We start from the raw sequence: 24,551 nt of genomic DNA, 5'->3' as shown, positions 1-24,551 counted from the left end.
CTCCCCCACTCAGTTGGTCTTTTTATGTTTTGAGGAGCAGATTTTCTTTTTCATTCATGTAGATTTTACTAGGTGGCAAAATAAAAAAAAATTTAGAGGAACTATAAAAAGCCTCCTCCAAACGGTGAATGAGGTAGTAAAGTGTTATTATTCATAAGTAATTTACTATGAAAATAAATAATGAAAAAATATATTGAACAAGAAACCAGATGTTTGTCTCTTACTTTGGTCACTTGTAACATTTTTCAATGGTAGTATATTAAGAAAAGAATACTTTTGGCTTCAATAGTCGTAGGGAATTTATACGTTAAAGTATCAAAACTGTAATCAGAAGTTTTATAACATAAAACAATCTAGCTGCATTAAATGATCTAAAAGAATATTATTTCATGTAAAAGTAGAGAAAATTGCTTTTTATTTGCTATATGTTAATATGTGTATATTAACACTGGGTACATTTTGCATTTTTCTTTTTCACAGGCTGATGGAAAATTTAATAATAAAAGAAAAAGAACAGAAAATTAGCTACTCAGGTAGCATCATTTAAACAATGCTTTAAAAAACAATATTTTTTTTTTATCTTTACAATAAATATTTAATTTATTAGATAATTACAATATTACATATTTTATAACAAACAATTCCCACCTTACTCAAAAATTTATATAATAATGAATTAAATAAAAAATTAAGAACTTTATGTTGTTTTAAATATTAGTGATGATTTTTTATAACAAAAAGTAAAACATCTGTTTAAGTCTGTCATAATTAAGAATGCCATCTACAATACCACTGAAAAAATCAGAACATTTTAGTTCTGAGGAAGATATCTTTTAATTTTTTTTTTTACCAGAGCAAAAAAACCCCAAAAATACAAGCGTGATTTTTCTGATTTGACTACTGAGAAATACCAGACCCATTTTTGGCTGTTTGTCTCTATTTTACATTTTTTCTCGTAAAAATTGTTTTTCTGGTGAAACTTGATTTTTTAAAAAATTGTTTATAAATAAATATTCTGTTACAATAAGCAATTTATTAACAAAAAAAGTAAATAAAAAATATAAAAGATTACTTAATTAATATGTTTTCAAAAATATTTCTGTCTTTGACTTGATGAAATGCACTTAAAAAACTTCTAGGCACAAAGTATTTTATTTCACTAGAAGTTATAAATAAAACTGTATATAATCAAAAAATTTGAAAGAAATCTGTTGAAAAATAAAAATCATGTTACATAAAAAAAAACAGGTTTTTGAGTTTTTAGTTCTTTGAATGTGTTTTATCTGTATTAGCGTTATAGGCTGCATTTACTTGTATAATGTTACAGGGGAAATACATATTTCAAAGTTATAAGATAACAGAAAATTAAAATAATCCTTAGCCTAAATTATTTCACTTATAAACCTACACAAAACTTTAGCAAGTATGATGTGGCAAAGATAATGGGTGCACACCTTTATTACATTTTATACATTGAAAAGTTGATTTTTTATTTTTCCTCCAGCTTTGGTGCTAGCTGCACTACAAACAGAACAGTTCTTTTCTCTCTCCAACAGTATTTTTTCCAAAAAAATTTTTACATTTCTTCCAGCTTCTCCATCTATTAACATATTAGGTATTGCAACAGCCCTGCCAGTACAAGTTGGAGAATTTTGTTCACTTCTATGTATCAGCCAATCATGAAACAATCCTTCAATAATTGAAATAATAAAATCTAATCTTTTGAGGAGTTTGTCTGTGTTTTCTTTAAACAAAATGTAATGATTCAGCATCATTCTACCAATGATATTAATAATGATTTTTTTCCAAGCCTTTGTGGAACGCCTTTCTTCTAAATATTGATCCAACATTTGATCACATACATCAATCCCCCCATATAGTCATTGTAATTTCTTATCATAGTCGGTTTGTTTGTTATTTTTATACAAGTTCTGAATGTTTTTGTTCTTTTCTCACTGCCATCAGAACCAAAAGCCTTACCATCAGAACAAAAGTAACACTTGATGTTTCTGAGATTTTTTTTCTTTAAATCCAACTATCAGTAATTCATTACTCTTCAGATATTTTTATCGACCAATATTAAGTTTTCCTAACATGCATTTTGGGATTGCTTTTCTGTTTCTATTAAGAGTTCTGATCACAAAAGTACCATTTTCATACAAATATTTAGCCAAACAAATAGAATGGAAAAAATTATTAATAAATAATTAAACCTTTAATAAATAAATGAGAACCTTTCCTGAACAATCCACACATATCTAATAATTTTGTTACAACATAAAACCCTAAACCATTAGTTTTTATAATGTTTTTTTCTTCTCCCTTAGAAGTTCCTTTATACACAAAAAACTTAGGCAATAATAAATAACAGAGTTGCAACTTGACCATAACTTAGCTCCCTATTGTTGTGTTTTTTTGGTAAATATTGAAGCAGTTAAGTGTGGTTTTTTATTGCAATCATGCTCTCATCGATTGAAATAAATTTATTGGGAGTAAAGTAATATTTAGATGTTCCATTGAAGAGATCACCTAATAGCTGAAATCTTGCACAAGGATCATATTCTGATTCACCATATCTTTAGTGTCTGTATCGTGGAAAAATGTTAAAATGGACTGAAAACAACTTTGGCTAAACATTTGTTTGAACCACAGCATGCTCTGAGTAGACATTGTATTCCAGTTATGGGACCGTCTAGATTTTCAATTGATACCCATGTTTAGTAGCACTGAAATAAATGCAAACATTTTGTTTGCAGTAATTTTCTTCCAGTTTCTCAATAGATTGTTTACTGATAATCTATCATTTGTCTCCACAAATATTGTAGCATACTTGCTTGTATATTTAGTAAAGTCTGAAATCAAAGACAATTTTTGACTTCCAGTGATTCATGGTAACTAAAATTATGTTCCATCCCAGGATTATTTTCATAATTTAGCTCATTCTACTGAATATTATCAATTTTCACCGAATCTTAATGGCCTACATTGGTACTGCTAAAATTATTTTTGGGAGTTTCAGCTGTTGGGGTTATGTTTTCATCATCACTACTATCATTCTAGGAACTAAATAACGTTGGCCTTTTTCTGTTACTGTCACTAAAAGTTAGATTTAGATTATCTGAAGTTGATGGTTGATTTTCAAAAAACCGGATCATAATCAGGATCACTGTCAGTATCGACTACAACAGAACTATTTTCCCTTTCATCGGACAACAGTCTATCACTTAGATTTTAATTGTCCAACAAATCACACAAAGTCATTTCACTTACCAGTGACCGTGATCTATTCATTTTCAATAATTAAATTCAGTAAACAAATCAAGTCTACACTCAATTCACAAAGCATGCAAAATAAACGACACTGAAAACAATAATGCATGTAGCTGACTGACAAAACAACTACACAGCTGTCAAAGCCATCTAAATCAACTAACTAAACTGTTGACCTCTAAAGCCTTCTTAATGTATATAAATTGTGTAAATCTCTATATATTCTGAATTTACAATTCCTTGCAATTAATTTAACACTGTACACATAAAATTTCATTGAATTAACAAAAATTACAAAAAAAAACTTTTGAGATGTCAAGATAAGAGGATGTCAGACAGTACAACAGGTCGACAGTACAACGTACGTCTGACAATGTTGGTATTTCTCGACAAAACTATGAACGTCCTGATATCTGGATGTTAAAACTTAAAGGAATAATCATCAAGTTTCATTTAATTATTGCCACTTATATTTTTTTTTGTGTGTTTGCAGTTGTTACAGGTCCAATACCAGATCCATTATTGAATTGGATAACAGAACTTAGCAATGTTTCAGCTGATGCTAGATCTGTTGTTCTGAGGAGTCTGAAGGCAGCTTCATCATATCAATTCAGAGTCAGTGCTGTTAACAGTGTTGGTGAAGGTTCTCCATCTGATCCTAGCAATGTTATTGAACTTCCACAAGAACGTAAGTTAAAATTATAAACATATACACTTACACATATAAACAAAAATATTTAATAAATTCCAGTATTAAATAGTTCCAATATTTTCCAAATATTTAATAAAATTAAATATATAGTGAAATCTTATCAATTTGACATCCAAGAATCGTTAAAAAGAATTAATTTAACAAAATCTTGAACTAATTTAGATTTGGTTAACTGTTTGTGAATTTACAAAAAAATATCTTTCAGCCTGTAAAGATCATTAAAGTAAGTACAATTTTAGTACATATTGCAATGGTGCAATTCAACAGCATTATAGTAAAGTTTATAATATATCGTAATTTTTTTGTATGTTATTGACTGTTAAGGTATTCACTAAAAGTTTAACAGCATGCATTCTTATCTTGTGATACAGGTAAGTTCATGGAATTTGGCTTTAGTTGTTGGTATTCTGCTTTACTTCATAGATTTCCAATACAGTATTCCCTGAGTCATTCAAAATGTTACAAAATGATAGTCTTGTAACTCTTCTCAAATTATTGAGCTTGAAAGTAAATGCAGTTTAATATCCCATTTATTTCAACATTAAAAAAAGTTAAAATTTTATTTTTGTTTAACTGTAATCATTAAGTAGCTGGCTCTGGACAAGATAATATAATACCCTGATTAGAGGCAGTTTATACAACTTTCCTTCTTTATCCTCCCTCCTTATCCTTCATGTTTTCATTATATAGAGGTTCCACAATAACTGTGACAACTGCTGTCACAGCTATATATTTGATATCTTGTAACCAGCAGGACAGCTGCTTTTTATTGGCTCCAGTATTGTGGCAACTCTGCCTGTAGGACCCTGTTTAAATTCCATAAAAATTTAAAGTTAAACAAATTTTGAAGTTTACTATCCAGATGTTATACAAAGAGCTAAATATAGGGTTAAGCCAAGTTTCTTATTCCTTAAATTTGAATGCTGTTTTGTAGAGTTATACGTGTGGCCCTTTTTACCCTTTAATACTGAAAAAACTACAATGAAATGCCTAGATCCTAGACCTTTTTTTTCTTTGTTTCCAGCTTTAGACATAGCTCACCAAACTTATTCTTTTTTTACAGCTTTTATCTAAAATCTTTCTCAAGTTATCTTAAGACTCCTGCTTATTTCAAACTTTATCAGCTCATTGTTTTGACATTATCTTATAATAATACATAAAAAGAAGCAGCTGGTGTTCTTATACTTTCTGACTTCCATAATGCCCACATTTTCCAAATTAAAAAAGGTTCTTAACAAAATTAATTAATTAAATAGCCAAACAGTATGTTTTGCTTTTTAAGAAGTTCATCTAACCCCTTTCATGAACTGAATACAATTTGTGACATGAATGTTTAGTTACCAGTATCAAGTTCATAGTTTGTATTGCAAGTTTGCACATTTTAAGTGGCGTGAGAAAAGAGTGACTTTTTTGTTCCTCTGGCTGATGCCAAATTTAAGCTGACAAAACTATCATTGCATCACATGTATATGAATCTACATGGACTAGTGACTTTTAGTCAGTCACCATTCGTCTGCCAGTCTTTCATTATGCATATCACACTCCTTTTTTTTTTCTTTAGTAAAAATGAAATTTTACTTATTTTTTCAATTCCTTAGTTCATTTTTTTTAAACTTAATAATTATTCTAGAAAAATATTGGCATTGTATTATTTTCAAAAACACCAATTAAAACATAAATTGTATTTTTATAAAAACAAAGAGTATAAAAAAATTGAATAATTAGTTAGCTTTTATAGTATATTACCTTATTTTTTATAAGGTTTTAGCATCTAATTGCAGCCACTTACTTTTGAGTTGAAGAGTTGGCAAGGTCTTTCTCATTTATGATTAGTTTTTTTAATCAGACGTATTTTATTCTGCATGTCACAATAAAAGTTAAGTACACAGTAAATAATTACTTATTTTTAAAATTAATACAAATTCTTACATAATGGAAAGTCAAAATAAGACACACAAATTAAATGTATATACAAATTGTTATAAAATTAATTTAATAAACATTTATATTATAATATTTTGAGTGTAGGAAGAGTTGGTAGTCCCTGGGCACATGATGAGGACTGTAAAGATGATAAAAAATTTCCCATCTTAATTTTGAATTGTTTCTGTTGTGCTTGCAGCAGTATATGGACCTGCGTTATTGTGAAGAAGAACAATCCCTGATCTCAGCATTCCTTGCTGTTGGTTTTAAATGGCACAATGCAGTTTATAAAGTTTCATAATAGACTTGTGATCTGATGAATGTTCCAGGTTCCACGAAATCAGTAAAAACACACCCTTTTGATCCCAGAATACAGTTGCCATGATTTTCCTTTGACACTGGGCTTGTTTGAATTTCTTCAGTTTAGGTGAACCAGAATGACTCCACTGCATGAATTGTTCTTTGATCTCAGCATTGACATACGAAATCCACATTTCATCACCAGTGACAGTGTGGGAAAAACATATTGCTTTAACCACAGTGGTTAAAGCAGTCAAGAAAAGTACATACAGATGTCATTCTGTGATCTTTATGACTTGTCAACATTCTCAGCACCCATCTTGTATACAGTGTACATTAGCATACACTATCAGTCATAGTTCAACACATTGTTGTCTTTGAAATTTAAAGAAATTCTAGAGAAAGATTACTAATTATAAAGGAATGAATTTCTTTCACTTTTGCATTCACATGTTCAATGAGATCATCAGTTCAGTTACTAGGCCTGCCACTTCTCTGTTGGTCATTAACATTTGAACGACCTTCCTTAAAATCACAACACCACTGCCTCACTTATCCATCACTCATTGTGCTGAACCTACATGTTTCACATAATTGATGGTGAATTTCAGCAGCATTATGTCCTCTTCACAATTGGTAGGATTTGTTATTACTGCACTCATTTTAACACACTGTCTTGCATGGGCAAACAACAATGAATTGACAGCAACATGGTGGTTACGTGCCTACAGACCACTTAAAGCTACTGCCCATGAATGAACCAATCAGTGTTGCCAATCGCTATTTGTAACTCATCGGCCCTTTAGAACTGTGCTTTGTACATTCTAATCTACAAGTTTAACAGCGAAAATATTTTTCCATTCTTTTTTTTCAATTGATTTTAACTTTAATTTACAAAATATTAATAATTTCATAATTTATCTAATTTTAGTTGAAATGGTGTAATCTTCCTTTAGTAATTAATTTAACTTTAGTCCACAGCCGCTGCCATTTGTTTCTCCTTTCATTGTTTATTTGACTAGGTTTTAGAAAAAGAATTTGAGTTTGACATGTGCTGCCACCATTTGATAACTTATGAAATATTTGTAAATTGTCTGAATACTTTGGCTGTTTATTGCAGTAGTTTTATTAATTTAAATTCTAATTGTGCAAAATTGATGTTTTTTAAGCATAAAAAAATTAATTAGATTAATTAGATTACATTGGTTTAATTTTTGTACATAAGAACTAAAACAGGAGTAAAATAGGAAGATGGATTGTCAGCATCACTGTTTTCCCTGGTGCTAGAGAGAGAGAGAGGAATGAGGGATTTACTAGAGGGAGGTGCAGCTGGAGAAATTATAGGAATGCAGGCACTTGCACATGAGACAGTATCATTTTGATTGCATATAATCCAGACTAAGAGAGATGATAAACACATTGGAACATCTGTAAACAAGGGTAGCTTGTAATTAAATAAGGAAAGGAAAGTATATATGACAGTGTGAAGAGAGAGCAGAAAAGATGAGAGGGATATGCAAAGGGTCAATTTGGGTTATAGGGAAGTCAGAGAAGCAAAATATTTGGGAGTCACAATTATAGAGACGAATAACAATGAACAAGAAGTCAAGGAAAGAATAATGAAAGAAATAGATAGATGCTATTATGCAATGAAAAAGATCTTCAGATCTAAGCTGATTAAAAGTGAATCTAAAATATGTGTATACAATACTGTCATACTTTCAATTGTATTATATGGCTGCTATATAAAACCTGGGCACTGATGAAAACACAATAGGCAAAGTTGCGGGTGTTTGAAAATAAAATATTGAGAAGCATATATGGTCCATTAAAGGATATAAATACCCAGGAGTGGAAAAGGAGGAGAAACTCAGAACTACCTGAGTTGTATAATAGACCCTTAATTGTGGAGCTGACAAATAAATTGGAAATAAGATGGGTGGGATATTTATCATGAGCAGGGACTCCATGGTTAAGATGGCATTACACTTGAAGGTGAACAGGAAAAGGTGCAGAGGCAGGTCAAGAATAAAGAAATTCGGTACTCCGTCTATTATCTAAAGGAAGACACTGTGTGCAATACAGAACCTATTCCAGATCAAGGTAATGGGAAGATTGCAGATAACTAGTAATGATAGAATATTTGGTATCAACGAAATGCGTTAGTCTTCAGCCAGAATTAGCAATAAGAAGTGCCCTGGTCCAGATGGGGTTCCGGATGTGGTCTTAAAAGGCCTGGGAGAGACACACCCCTGGATTATTTTGGAAGCCCTAAATAAGGCTGTGGAAGAGTGCAGATTCCCGGCAATATGGAAGGAAGGCTTTTACTCATCCCCTAACCAATGCCAGATGGACAGGAACCAACTTACCACTCGACCTGTTTACTGCCTATATTAGGCAAGCTGTATGAAAGATTATTAGCCGATACGATACGCGAAGAACTAAATGTGATGGTGGGGGTTCTCTCACTGTCATAATTTGGCTTTATAAAGGGAGATTCACCGTCGATGCACTATGCAAAGTAACTGGCTGGATCGACACATGTAGAGATGGCACCTGGAAGACCAGGAAGATCTCCTTGCTGGTCCTCCTGGATGTAAGCATTTCATTTGGAAGCATACCATGGGTGGTGGTAACAGATGAATTAGGGAGAAGGGGCATTAGCTTCTATTTGTAAGCTACTATATGTGATTTCTTATACGAAAGAGAACTGTTAGCTGCTACGAAAGAAGGAGAAGTTAGATTTTACATGCAGAGCAATGTCTCACAGGGGTCTAGCCCCCTTCTATTGAATATAACTTTTGACGGGGTGTTGAGGTTGTGTTTCTGGGAAGATGTCTCATTGATTGCTTATGCCAACAATTTAGCAATGTTAGTAGCCAGTAAAACGAAGGCATATGTGGAGGGCAGCAAATGTTACAATAAAGAGAGTGTGTAACTGGTTGCGAACTAGAGGTCTAGAGATTGCACCACAAAAAACACAAGCGGTTGCAACAGTTGGTCACCGCAAAATTCGGCAAATAAACGTCATGGTTGATAACACACGGATTAGTATGATACCCCTTGTCAAATACTTAGATGTATGGTTTGAACAATCAGGACTGTGCAATAAACATTTGCTAGAAATGTCTAATAAAGCAGAATTAACTATTAACTCCCTGAAAAGACCAATGGGAGAGAGTTGGGAACCCCGTGCAGGTAATAAATGAAAGCTTCTGATGTCTGTAGCAACAAAAATAATTTTGTATACCATTCCAGCATGGTTTGTGGCATTAAATAGACAGAAAAATTAAAGAAGATTTGCAGCACTGCAATGTTGAGCAGCATTGAGGATAACCGACATATAGAACAGTATTCACTGAGACAGTGGGTGTATTGGCAGGGGTCCCCCAATTTATCTCCAGGCCCTTCAAAGATAAAAAAAATTACAAGGAATAATGGCAAAAGGCATGGGAGAGAACACTGAAGGGGGGCATGGACTCGTAAACTTATACCAAGATTAAAGCCGCGGCTGGGGAGGGGTCATGGGGATGTAAATTATTATGTCTCCCAGCTTCTCTCTGCTCATATGGGATTCGGGAAATTCCTGTTTCATTTTGGCAGAAGGTAGTTCCCCAATTGTGTTTATTGCAGAGAGATAGATGCCCTGCAACACACCTTCTGCAATTGCCCATGATAGAAGGAAGAGAAAGAGAGATTGCGTGTAAGTGCCTTATCCCCAGAGAACACTGAGAAGTTCATGCTGATTAACATGGAGAATTGGAAGAAGATTGAGAGTCTAGCTATACAATCCTAAAAAGAAAGAAGAAGAGTTCCTAGAATGGGGGACACTATGGACTCAAAAGACGCAGGGACAGCCCCCTGCTAAGCCGCCATTCGTCTGTACTTGCATGGATGGTCGGCAGGAGGAGGCACACAGAAATTCCCAATTCCCTGGGACACAAAAAAAAAGAAAGACTATGTCCCAGTCATGGGGTGGGGGCTCGGGAACAGCATAGCTAGGCCTGGATCCCCCTGCTCCAACGGTTTGAGGCAGGCATGAAGAGATATAAAAGATCTGGAACTGGTGGGCTGACCCACCATGCCGGACATACAGTCGGTAGGTGGGGAGGGCCAATTACAGTCACAAGGACACTCCCCTGGGTCAAGTATTACTTGATTGCAGAGCCGCCCCAGGGAGCAGAAAAAAATATTGAAGATAATTTTTTTTTTAATTTTTACAAAAACTATTCATTATTTTGGAAAAATAAATACAGGAAAGTGTTCATAAAGATATATATTTATATTATAATTTTTAGAAAAAATAATTACTGAAATTAAAATAAATGATAAAATTTTTATTTTTTGCCAATAAACATTCAGTATGAAATAGTGTCAGAAACTAATGAACCGAGAGGGTCAATATTTTATTTCATAACAATAAATCTTCTTTAATTGAGTTGTATAAATATATTTGTAAGTAATGTGAGATTTTTTTTAGCACCTTCGGGGCCACCACTGGGTTTTGCTGGTTCTGCTAGATCATCATCAGAAATAATAACACAGTGGCAGCCACCCTTGGAAGAACATCGTAATGGTCAAATATTAGGATATGTTATTAGGTATAGATTGTATGGTTACAATGAAAGTCCATGGACAACACATAAAATCACTAATGAGGTAATTATTACAATAACAACGATAATTATTTTTATTTCTGTAATTAGAGGAGGCACTAAATATAGTCTTTACAATTAATATACAAATATAATTATCTATTCAAACAGCTTGAATAGTAAAGCAAACAAGTTTTGGTGGCACTAAATTTACTAAAACTATTCTATTTGTATAGTTTATATATATTATATATATATATAATTTGGCATCAATTCAACAAATGTATTACACATCTTTTTCATTTCTTCACCATGAAACCATATCGATGTTATTGCTTTAATGAGGTCAATCTTTGCAGTACAATTCATTTTGAGAGTCTTTTTAACTGTTGCCCAAATATTTTCAGTTGTGTCTAAGTCTGGCAAGTTGCCTGGCTATGAGAGCACTTTAATGTTTCATTATTAAAAACATTTTACCACATTTTTGGCAGTATGACGTCGCACCAAATCTTGTTGGAACACTCCATTGCCTTGTGGAATTTGTTTTGAAGTTGCATCACAACCCTTTCCTTTAAAATCTTTATATATCAATCACTTTTCAACATATCTTCTACTGAAAGTAATGAACAAGAGCCTTCAAATGTGAAACAACCCCAACATTTATTCCCGGGGATGTTTAACACATTGTTGAATATGAACCAGAGATGTATTTTCATTTGATGCTTTTTTAATGTACAGAACCCTTTGCCTCTATACATAAAAATTTGACTCATTGGAAAACATTTTTCCAGCCTTCTTTGGTCCAGTTAGCATGTGCTTTGGCTCAGAAGAACCTTTTTAGCTAACCAATGAGCTTTCCGTCCAACTGCGAGAAGTCAGCATCTAACAGTTGTTAGTCTAAATCTGTTCAACTGGCTGCTAATTCTCGAGTTAAGCCCACAACAGATAATTCTCAATCAACTTTACTTTTTCTCTCTATTTATTGATCTTGTGTTTGAGTAGTTTTTTACGGCCATATTTTCCTCTACTTTGAGGTGAAAAGGAACCAGTTTCATTAAAATGTTTTGATGTAGCATTTACTCTTCCTAGTCCAACATCATTTAGTGTGTCATACTGGTATGCTCAGAAAGAAAAGCAATTTTTGGACACTATCAGAGTTGCATCCATTATTATATTCATGGCACACAGAAAAAAAAATGAAACAAACTTTCAAAAATACAATATAAATTGTATATGTATAAGTATATATATATATATATATATATATAAAAGTCATCCTAGAATGTGAAAAAGGATTGAAAAATCAAAACTAAAACTACTGGAAACCAATACAAGTTGGTCAACCTAAAGATGGCATAAAATTTCACGTCTAGCTTTTCCAGATGACCTAGCCATACTAACAGACAATAAGATCACGGCAATCAAATAAAAGTCCTCATCGAATGTGTTAGAAAAGTCAGCTTACAAATTTCCTTCCAAAAAAATGAGTTTGTCTGCTCAAAATTCGACATCCAATTACTGACTACAAAATACGGACTAATCGGAAGAGTCTAATACTTCAAATACCTAAGCGAGATTCTCGAACCTACAGGAGGAGAGAAAACAGCACAGAATATCTGTCTACAAAAAATCTTTTCTCTTGAGGTTTTTTACAAAAACTCAAGAGAGCCTATGTGAAAACCCACATCTACAATAAAAAATACTTGTTCGTACATATAAAAATCAGACACTACAACACAGTAATCAAACCTGAGCTCTGTACTCCTATGAAACCCTCACACTCCAAAGAAAAGGCGACCTAGAAACCATCTTGAAAAAGAATGTAGAATTACGAGAAAGATTCTTGGCCTAGAAAGAACTGAAGATTGCTACAGATTGAAATCACAGAAAACAGCCAAATAATGATCCAATCTTGCAGCAGATGTCCAAAGAAGAAGAAGAAGTTTTAAGGACACATCCACAGGATTCCCAACAACAAGGGTCACCCACAACATTCTAACCTACATAGAATAACTGAAAACCATCCCCTGGGTCCAACAAGTCAAAAAAGACCTAGAAAAAGCTCAGATAAATTCACTGGAATTTTAGGCAGAAAATTGTACAGGCAAAAAATTTGGAAATGGTAAGTACAGTCAGAGAATGAAGCCCCAAAGAGACCAGGAACCAAGTGGCAGAAGAAAGCAAGAGAACCCTTAAAAAAATGAGAACCACAGAGAAACGCAGAAAATTGAATTATAATAGCTTTTCTTGATCACAGGATCCACTCACAAATAATAATATAGGATGCAGGATGAAGAATTGTTAAATTAACTGAGTAAAATTATTTCCCTAAAACAAAAACACAGACAATGCTCTGATATATTTGTTGTTGTTTTGTTTTTTAATTATTTACTTATAACCTTGAAGTATATGGAATTGAAATTTTGTAGTGTATGAAATATCCCAAATCTAACTGAAATTCAAATTCAGGATCTTCTGAATGTAGACTGAGATGCTATCACTCTGCCATAGAACTCAGGAAATATAAGATATCACTGATATTTGATAAATAATTTTATTAATCTTTCAATACAAGTATTTTCTTTTCACATAATCAATCTCCAGGCAGCAGTAGTTTTTTCTAAAAATATATTTTTTCATTGCCATTTCTTTTTTTTCATTAAATTCAGTATCAGTAAATGGCTTACTAGTACATGGTTTAATTTAAATAAACATAAACTTATTTTTAATCCTCTACCAGGTTAAAGATTTATATATGAATTCAAGACTTCTGTTAGATATTCTGTTCATATTGATGTTTGCTTGATAGTCAAGAATATGTGTGATCCTTTTACCAATGTTTTTATTGAACTTTAAGGATGATTTTAGCTGAAAATCTTTTCATACAACTCCATTATTAGTAAGCAGATTGTGTGTAATATTTTGCACTATTTTTTGTGAAATAATATTTTAATGTATTTATTTAGATCATGTTCTGTAAATAATAACTGTTTAGTTTCCATAAGTGAATTTAGAAAAAAAAGATTGATTCTCTTTTGGTATTTCATTACCAAATCAGGTACATTGTTCTTGAGATGTCAGCTCTTTAAGAAACAGTTTTGGTGGACCACAATTTTCATAACAGTTCACAATACTCATATGCATACTCTTTGTGAACACAAATTTAGATTTTTATTAAATAGGATTATTATTTGTCTAATCAAAAGTTAAATTTTCCTTTTTGATTAAAAATAGTATTTAATAAACTGCTCATCAGCAGTTGATAATAGGATTAAGTTATAATAATTTGACATGAAGAAGCCATTAAATTTTCTAACATTTAAAAATTTTCTTCCTTGTTTAAACAAAAGCATTTATGTAAACATAACATAAACTATGTTATAATATATAGCTACGAGAATTATGCCTTACTGGCGGAATTCTGATGGCTCAGTTAATAACTGATAATAAATATTTAATACATTTCCTTTAATGTATATATCACAACTTTGTAAAGATCATTAAGCATTGAAAATGGCTTAAAGTGCCTTTTTTTCATTCTATTACAATATTACATTATTGGTAACTATAAAATGGTTAATCATCATTGATCACCTGATAATTATAATTATTTTGGAGTTAAAACTGAATAATAAATGTTAAAAAATTGTATATTTGAGTAAAAAATTATTTTTAAAGATATCATCTGACAATAGTATGAGAGCTCAGGATACATACATCTTGATTCTTAAGGAATTTAACATACATTGATTCACCTTTCTTGAGTGAAGGAACTAAAAGATGGTTCCAGGAAGAGATGGGCATTTCTGTTCTTTCTGCCAAATGAATGAACTGTTAGTTGCAAAAAACAGCTGTTCATATAGACTGTTGAGAAAAAATAGGTTGAATTATTAACCTGTTAATGTTCACGACTCACTTTTCCATTACATTGCTAAACTGCTTATTTTTTGCGATTAAAACAACAGTTACATTTTAATATTTTTCTTTACACGTTGACTGCAGGATGATTCAGTTGACGCCAGCGAATACCATATATCATTTTATCACAAGATCTGACAGTTTTATGCCCCTTTTATTCTGCACTTTAATAGTACAATATTTTTATGAATAAGATTTATTTGTTTTTTGAAACTGTTCAATCTTAGTAATTACCTTACACATAGTTAATATTGATAATACAACAGTTTGCTAAGCAAATGATGACCTCTTCTCAGCAAATGGCAAACAGTTTATTCACTTTATCTGTTTTCATTTGTTAGATGTATGAGCTGACAACTATTTTTGGTGATTCAATGTGTTTGTTGAGCTGACAACTATGTTTGGTGATTCAGTGTGTTTGTTATGTAGTATACTATTGGTCCGAAAACAGTTTATTCTGAAGCGAAACAACAGTTTGTTTTTTCTGAGAAACAACGGTTTAGTCAAACTGTTTGATATTTTTCAACACATCAATATTTCCAGGCATATCCAATCAGCAAGTTATGACAGCAAGTTGGCAAAAGGAGGAAGGGAAGTGAACACAGCAGACCATTTTAGAACACTTGAGAACAAAAACCCAAAATGGAAATAAAAGGCATTTTCATTATATGAGAGGAATTCTCTCCTATTTATATGTTATAATATTCATGCAAAATTCATCTTCATGTCTACTGTCCTGAAGGTTTGTTATTGGTAGTGTATTTTAGTATATTTTTAATTATCAATTTTGTGATAATTCAATTATCTCATTAGTACCTTATTCTGAACTTGCCTCTCTCTTCATAATTTTTCTGTTTTTTTTTTTTTTTTTTTTTTTTTTTTTTAATTGCTCACAATACGGTCACCAGAGAATATGTTTTTCACAAGAATCACCAAATCCTTCCAGTTTACTGGCCAGAAAATCTTTCATCCAAACTGGTGAAGATAGTTCTTAACAGGATTGAACATTATCTTTGTTTACTGTTATAAGGGAAAAAGTGATATATATAAAAAAATTCTATTGTATATTCCTATATGATTCTCCTAATAATATTTAATTCACATGCTTCCCATATCTTATACTTTTTTAATTAACGATCTTCATTTTAAATTTTTGTTCTAGGCTCAACGTACTTATCTTATAAAGGAATTGATAACATGGAAAGATTATATTCTCCAGATTGCTGCTTATAATAAAGAAGGCATCGGTGTGTACAGTGATGGAATTAAAATCAAAACCAAAGAAGGAGGTAAACACTACAATATGTTGTTTTAATGTTTATTTTTTAAAAACAAAACTTTGTTTTAATAAAAAATTGACTATACCATCAGTGAAGTCATTAATACAACTTCAATGATGCGGATGTATTTTATAATTATTAGTTTTGAACTATACATTCCATTATAAAATTTATTTGATTATCACTTCATGGAGGTCATTAAAATGACAAATTAGCAACATTAATAAATAAATTAGCCAATAAACCCATATTGCATTGCATTTCTTATTGTTATGTACTATTATTGTTATATACAGGTTGTCCCAAGACATGTTGCCAAACTTAAGGAACCGATTCAAGACATCAAAATAAACAAAAATGTTCATTGGGACAAATGTCTTATCTTGCTTCATTTCCCCCAGTCGCCATTTTGTTTTTTCAATAAAAATTTATGTCTTAAGAATGTTCAATATATTTTAATGAAATTTGGTATACGTATATCCAACATCTTTTACAAAATAAATAAATTTTAAAATTCCAAAATGGCAGCCATTAAAATATTTAATCATAATTAAATTAATTCAATTAATTTAAATTAATTAATTCAACTTATACTGAATTGTGTTTTATTACATAATATTTTAAGCTATTTTTTGTGAATAAAATGGTACCTTATTTGTTCAAATTAGCTGATGAACAACTGATATATTTGATACAGTTGTTATTCGATACAGTTTTATGCCTATTTTCACTTCTTTCTGTAGTTGAATTAAAAATAATTAATAATAATTTTTTATATTAGTAATAGTAAACAGGCAAAACATTATCAAAATTGTGATAATTTTTGCAATCCACTTTAACAATTTCAACCTTATCTTACCTGTTTATCAACTAATTTAAACAAAAAAGGTGTCATCTTGTTCACAATAAATGGCTTAAAATTTTATCTAATAAAAACAATTCAATAAAGCTAATATCTTCAGAGCTATAACGATTAAAAAATTACATATCACTTATGACAGTTCATTTATTAATATTGTTTTTTCTACTTTAAGTTAACACAGCAATCATTTATTCCATGTAATAATTTTTTTATACCATGTGTTTTTTATCTTCAAGGTAATGTGACATTATTACACATTCACCTTGATATAACTTAAAATATTATCAAAAGTCTTGTAAGATTTACTTTTCATTTATTTATTTATTTTTTAATGTAATAAAAAACTTAATTTAATATTACATAATTTAAAACTGTTGACATATTTGTTGATTATTTTTCTAAATAAGTATTATTCAAAATGACTATTATTTTAAATCTATTAAATAAAAATGTAAATGTTCGTTTGTTCAAAATCTTAAATCTCCGAAAGTTCTTCACCGATTGCTTTGAAATTTTGATACAACATTGCATTTGAATATGTGCATGTTTTTATATACCTACTATTATATAAATATCACAGTTGTGACAGGTAGAAACTTCCTTTTTTTAAAAAAACAGCGCTATCTGTTGGACGTAAAAGCAGCACACACTATACTACGTATTTTATGATTCCATTTCAATGTTTTCAATATGTGTGTCCACTATAGTCTGAAAAACTACTGGACTGACTTACATACAGGGAAAAGGGAGAAAGGAAAAATTGGAAAAGGGAAATAGGGAGAAATCGAAAAAGGTAAAAAGGAAGAAGGGGAAAATAGAAAAAAGGAAAAAGAGGAAAACGAAGAAAAGGAAATGGAAAAGAGGAAGAGAGGAAAGAGGAAGAGGAAACAGGAAACAAGAGAAAGAGGAAAGGGAAACGGGGAAAAGGGAATGTGGTAAAAATGAAAATAGGAAAAGGAGAATGAAGGAAAGGGGAAAAAGGAGAAAGGGTAAAAGGAAAAGGTTAAATTTTGTGAAGTTCCGTGTAATGTTCATTTTGTTAATGAACAAAATTTTGTTAATATATACTCATTTATTAATATACACTCAATCTAGCAATAGCAAAGCATTGCCGGGTCTGCTAGCAATAAATAAACGATTAAAAGATGAAATAAAAGATTAATAAAAATAAATAACATGAAGCTAGAAGTTTTCAATTTTCTATTTTATTTATTTATTTTATTTGTAATAGATTACAAATTAATAAGGAATTTTCTAGTCAATATAAATTTAATTACTGTAACTTTTAAGACCTTTTTTTATGATTAAGGTATTTTTAAGCAAAAAATATTAATTTAAAATTAATAATTTTTTTTTTTTTTTTTTAGTCACTAAATTTATAAATAAAGCTTTTAGTAAGAATTAGATCCAATATATATTTCAGCAATGACAAAGTCATGCTAGTTTCTGGATCAGTATTCATTTTTCTCATGTAATGTTTTTATTAATCTATAGATCAAATTTACATAACTTTTTTACTTTTTGTTAGTATAAAAATGCTTTATGGCAATGCTTTGTTATATAATGGAAAACTATGACCAGCCCATTGAATTACATTTGATATTCATTCCTACACAAAACACTCACTTTTTGCTAGAAAGTGGCTATGTAGTGTGTATTACTACTGTCGGAAAGAGAGAATCTATCACCTCTTGTACGTATGCTATTTTATACATGTCACAGCCATATGAAAAACTTGGACATATCACTTAAAGTTTGAAACTAATGATTCCTCTTTGTCATGAAATAATGCATTAACTTTATTCAGTAAGAGATTTTTTTATCAAGGAAACAAAAATTTATACTGAATAAGGCAGTATGCTAGTATTGATCATTTGGATTTTTAATGGTAGTGCAGCTAGTTATGAATAAATATTCATAAAACTGTTTTGTATATATTAATAATTTAAAAAGTAAAAAATGCAGTGATGAGATGAAATCATCATTTTCGGATTAAACTATCATTGAAAGATTTTTAAAAAAAAATTGTAATTTTTATTCTTTTTTTTCTGTTACAGTACCTGAAGCACCTCCTACTAATGTTAGGGTTAAACCAATAAATTCTACTGCTATACAAGTTTGGTGGAAACCACCACATCCACAGAAAATTAATGGCATCAATCAGGGATATAAATTACAAGCTTATAAAGGTAATTTTTAGTAATTACTAAAAATAATAATTAGTGTTAAGTGGTAATAAATAATTAGTGTTGCCATCATTCGTTTGACAGATATATAAATATCTGAATTTGTTTTTGTTTTGTATTAAACTCTTATTCAAAGTTTACGTTCTACACCCTCAAGTATCATCTTTATTTATTCTAATCTTTTTCTTCCTTTATACTTTCTAACTTCTTCATTTCTTTCTCCATGAGATGCTAAAACAAAATATCTATATCAAATCTGCAATCATGAATATTGCTCAATCCTTAGCCACATTGAGGAGGAATATGATTTCTCCTAAATGAAATAACACTGTACCAGTCTTGGTATGAGTTTTCAGTACAAAGTGATAACAAATTATGAAGATTGCACTCTTGTTAGCTTCTATCCAAAAAGAGAGATACATTCCATAATTTGTTTTTATAAGCCAAAAAAAAAACAAATTAAATTCAAAACTATTAGTACATAAAAATAAACCAGATGTCATGGACATCAGGAATATGGATCATTAGTATTAATTATTCTGTAATGGCTGATCATCTGTATTTGATAAGATATATATCAGAATCCCAATCTTTATCAACAACAAGCATTTCAAATAGATGTTAATTTTGTTGATAATTCACACAGAAACTATGTGGTCATTATAAAAAAATCCTCAAAAGTTTTTATTAGACATTGAAAAATAAACATCCCAGACAATCTTCAAACAAAGTCATATTCCAATATGACAGTGCATAATTGTATGATACACTATAGCTTCTTTTTAAAATCAGTGAATAGTAAGTAAACTACCTTATGACCTAGAACTCACATCTTCTGATTTTAACTTGTTCAGAAAGTTTTAGGAGCATCTTAGAGGAATGCTTTCCCTACAGTTATGAAGTGAAAAGAACACTCAAAATATTATTATTACTATAATCGGATGGGAACTTCTACAGAAGCATTTGATAAATTATTTACCAATGGGAAATATGCTCACCCAACTTTCATAATTATATAAAAAGTTAAAAAAAGTATTCAGATTTAAATTTTTCTATTGATGTTTTATATTAAGTGACAAATAAATATTGTAAATCAAAAGTAGACATTACTTTTGAAGATTCCTTGTATCACTAAATTAAAAAAACCTGTATACCTGAATATATATGATCCAATAACCCTATAGAACCTTAATTATAAAATATGGATTATTTGAAAAAAATTTTTTATCTTTATGTCAGTAAAAAAGAAATGTACTTAAGATTAGGGTGTTCCTTCAAGAACTCTATACTTGTTACTGTTTAGCTGTTTTATTTTTGAAGGAAAAGCAAATTTTATTATAGTATTTTACTTAAACTGATGCATATAACATTTTTTATCACTAACGTGATGTTTCTATTTTAGCCAGAAATGCTTCAATTTCCCAAAGGTTTTGAATATAATAGTTACTTGCTATTTTGATGGGCCTTAAATCTGTTATCTGAATGGAATTTTTTTGGTACTGGGTTTCTTTACAAGTAGATTCTCATTTTTTACGATCCTTTCCATTTCCTTATTCTTGATCTGTTTTCTCTCTTTTGGATTCTTTGGCTTTCTTTGTATAATCTGATGCCTATGAACCTAGCTTTGTAGCTGCACAGTAAGCTTAATGGCTGACATACCGATCAGGTCAGTCTTTTAATCCTTCCTAAAACTTAAAAAATTGTCATCACTTATCCTTCTTCTACTGATAGTGAAGAAGTTTTCCATGGTTTGCATTAATCTGTGAAATACTAATGTACAACATTCATTCACAAATGTATACATGGTTCATCTTACAACAATGGTTCATGTTTGTTGATATAAACAAAGTACTCTATTAGTGTAAATAATTGGTAGTTCACTTTATTTTATCTTTCAGAAGATGTATAGCAATGTGTACTGTTCAATCCAATTTCATTTCTCATTTCATACTTTTTTATGTATATATCTATACAAATTAGGAGCCCCAACTTTGTCCAATCAGCAGCATTTAAGCCTCAGATTATGCTTCTTCTACAGCTAATAGATTGGAAATAGAACCCCCTGAATAGATCCAGACAGGATTGATCTACCACAAACATTCCATGTAACAGAAAAATAAACAAGTGATCCAAAACCCTTTCCAAATTCTGGGTGCCATAGTCCTCTGGGAAATCGGATTATCTGTAGTCAGAACATTAGTAGCTTATTAATGACAAGCAGATTTCTGTTGACCTGCTTAAATATACATTCCAATTGATTGCTTTTCCTCTAGATACTAGAGCAATTTGAGTGCAGGCTCAGGCTTTCTTAGGGGATTTACACTTCCCTAGAATTGTGTAGTACGTAAAAGTACATAACTGGGAGAGTAAACCATTCAATCAGATTCTCTGCTGGGCAGTTTTCATTATTTTACAGTTGTATTCTTATGCAGATATTCAATAATTTTACAGATGAGTTATGTTTTTAACATATAGGGAGATTTAATTTGGTGTTCCCTTTGCCTTTTGCATTCACAATTGTTTTACTCTGCACTATTTATGTTTTTTAAATATATATAAAAATGTTTGCAGTGATAAAATATATACTGAAAAAACAATTCTTGAGTTATGGTTATGACCTGTTTGTATGACAGTGAACTGTCATGAAGCTTGCATGTTATCCGAAAAAAAAAAAAAAAATATATATATATATATATATATATGTATGAACTATTCTTGCTTCAAGAACAACCGTAAAATCAAAATATATGCAGAAACATTTGTAAAATGAATGTTTATTATAAAAAATTTCATGGACAAAGTACTGTATTTAATTATATTTTATCCTGTACTAAATTCTTTGTGAATTAATAGAATCTTCAGCACTATCATACCTTTTTAATTCTCCCAAATTCATGTACTCAAATTTTAAAACTCTTGCATTCAGATGGTTTTTAATTTGAGTAAAGAATTGTTGTAAAGCATTTAACTAGTAGTTATGTTCTTAAGTTTATTATTTTATTATAAACATTTTCTCCTTAACTCATTTTGAACTAGCTGTGAGAATAGCCCATACTACAATATTTTCCATTAAGAACACATTACAAACTCTGCTCACATTTAGTTACTTGTAGATTGCCATATATACTTATATTTCTCATTTTTGACACTAGGATGCTACTCAAATCAGCTACTTGCAATGTAATGTGCATTTGTTTACAAATTATTTATTCATGAAAACATATTTCATATTGGATCTTTATATGCATTTCATGGATCAATATTTTATATTTCGTACAAAAGCTAATTAATTGTAACAAACTGAGAGAGTGTTCAATATCACCTGAATTTGTAATTATGTAGTTTTCCCTATACTTTTTTATTGGTTTTTTTTAATAATATTTTTGTTGTTATTTGGTTATATCTGAATATAGAATCTTTCTTTTTTAGAACTGAATTTAGATTTGGTTTATATAGCATACTAAGCGTTTAAAATTTTGAAGAGCCAAGAATTTTTATGTTGCAATAAAGAAAACGTTTATTAATTCACTTAATTATAATTTTTGTTTTTAGTACGTAACAATTAAAAAAAAATCCTTAACAAAATTAGAAAAAACCAACTCTAATCTAAAGTGATAAAAAAATTTACAACATAGTACTCCAGTTGTGAACGTGCGTGTTAAGTGGATATATTCAAACTTTCTTAACACTGAATCCAAAGCCATTATGTAATACCCAGTACCAGACTTCTAGGCATTTTAGAGGTATTTTGAAAAAATTATTACTATCTTCATTATAAACATAAATTAATAAATCTTACATCTTTTGAATCATCACAATCTGTAGTTTAATAATCTAAAAAGTCATAATTTTATTATATTTACCAAAAATGTTACGATAGTTTGAATTTGATGAAAAAATTGTCTGAAACAATTGTAATAATGTTTATATAATATTTGTTCTCACAATAAAATTTTTAAATACTATAATTATGAGCAAAGGACACAAGTTTTATTTTATTAATAAAAAATTGCTTCCTAATTAATAAATAAAATATTAGTCAGTATAATAAAAAAATGTTTTTTTAGATGTAATTAGCTCTAGTATGATACAGTTTGAAGCAGTATGGTAAACATAAAGCAACCCCACAATCAGGACACCACCAAATAGTTTACTAATAACCTTAATTATAAAACCTTAAAAACCATTGACAGCTTTTGATTTTTCAGAACAAACTTTGTAGGATCTTGTAGGTTGATTTTTTTTCAGTGGCTGGGATTTTTGCAGGCTAACAGGTCATCACCTGTTAGCCTGTTTGATGTGACTGCAGATGGTGTGGCTTGTCGAGATAAAACTTCACTTTTTTCACCAACTGCAATAATAAAATTATCTAAATGACATTTTTTCCACCACTTCATTTGTTTGCTTTGAATGGAAAGAAAAAATAGGCTATAATCTGATCGTTTTATCTACACCTGTTTTATTCAAATTGTAGTCAAGTATTGTATCAGGTTTTCTTTTTACAACCATAATTCCTTTAGCCCTTACCTGAACATCACTAGTTGTCATTTTATGTAGTGACAATAACATGAGCACACCTTGTGTAGCTCTCCATTTTGTACATAGTAAATGGTTTCTTCACATACTTCAGTTTCTGATATTTTTTATTACATTTTCATCTGGCAGTTCTTTCCGATTTGGCATACATATACCAACTGTTTTTGTTTTATTCTGCCCCAAGAAATCAAATATTGCAGGAGAAGAGTAAAACCTATCCATGAAAGCAGTGTGGCCTTTACCTAAATAATCATTCAACACTCTTTGTAAGACAGTAATTACAGTATTACTTTTGTTGCCTTTGCCTGCATACACTTCAAGCCGAAGAATATACTGTTTTAGAATCACAGACAATATTTAATTTTATGCCATTTTTATCTGGCCTGTTTTTATTGTACACATAAAACCGTGTTTGGCCCCTAACACCACAAATACCCTCATCAAATGTCAAATTTTCACATGATTGAAAGGATTCAGGAAATTTTTCAAACATATTGTTTAGCAGTGGCCTTATTTTATGCATTGGGTCATGTCCAAGTTGATTTTTTTTTAAACTTGTTAAATTATCATTTACATGAAAGTTTGATAAAATTGCAAAAAACCAGTCTCTAGACATAAGAGATGGTGCATATAGTGATTTATAAATTTATTAGTGAATCAGTAATGTCTAAGTTTAGGTTCTTTTACAACACATGCGAAAAATTATAGAAAAAAATGAGTATATTTCATGTAATTTGATAGTCTCTCATTTACTCCAAACGCTATTTGTTTTCAATTTATTATTTCTTTTTTGTTTATCTATTATACATTTAGCATATTTATTAGTTTTGGATTTCATCAGTTTTACAATTGACTCAAAAAAAAAAAAAAATAGAAAAGAAATCAAAAATGGTGTTGATGTCTACCTATAGCAGTTTTTATAACACGAATGAAGTGGCCATAACCTAGCTTTTTGCCGGTAAGAAATAC

The 24,551-nt window shown here is 30.4% G+C and overlaps 1 protein-coding gene across 1 annotated transcript in view; it reads left to right on the top strand.

The window, feature by feature from the left end:
- sdk (sidekick cell adhesion molecule) overlaps positions 1-24,551 on the top strand; it is a 297,836-nt gene that overhangs the window by 198,682 nt on the left and 74,603 nt on the right. Inside the window, exons 12-15 of the mRNA XM_075363797.1 lie at positions 3,764-3,958; positions 10,686-10,864; positions 15,881-16,007; positions 18,918-19,049. Of these exons, the coding sequence (XP_075219912.1) occupies positions 3,764-3,958; positions 10,686-10,864; positions 15,881-16,007; positions 18,918-19,049 (633 nt within the window). The remainder of the gene's footprint in view (positions 1-3,763; positions 3,959-10,685; positions 10,865-15,880; positions 16,008-18,917; positions 19,050-24,551) is intronic.

The sequence above is a fragment of the Lycorma delicatula genome, chromosome 4 (genome assembly GCF_047948215.1).
Source record: "Lycorma delicatula isolate Av1 chromosome 4, ASM4794821v1, whole genome shotgun sequence".
Taxonomy (NCBI): Eukaryota; Metazoa; Arthropoda; class Insecta; order Hemiptera; family Fulgoridae; genus Lycorma; species Lycorma delicatula.
The sequence above is the reverse complement of the archived record's forward strand: the minus strand, read 5'-3'. Positions and strand labels throughout refer to the sequence as shown.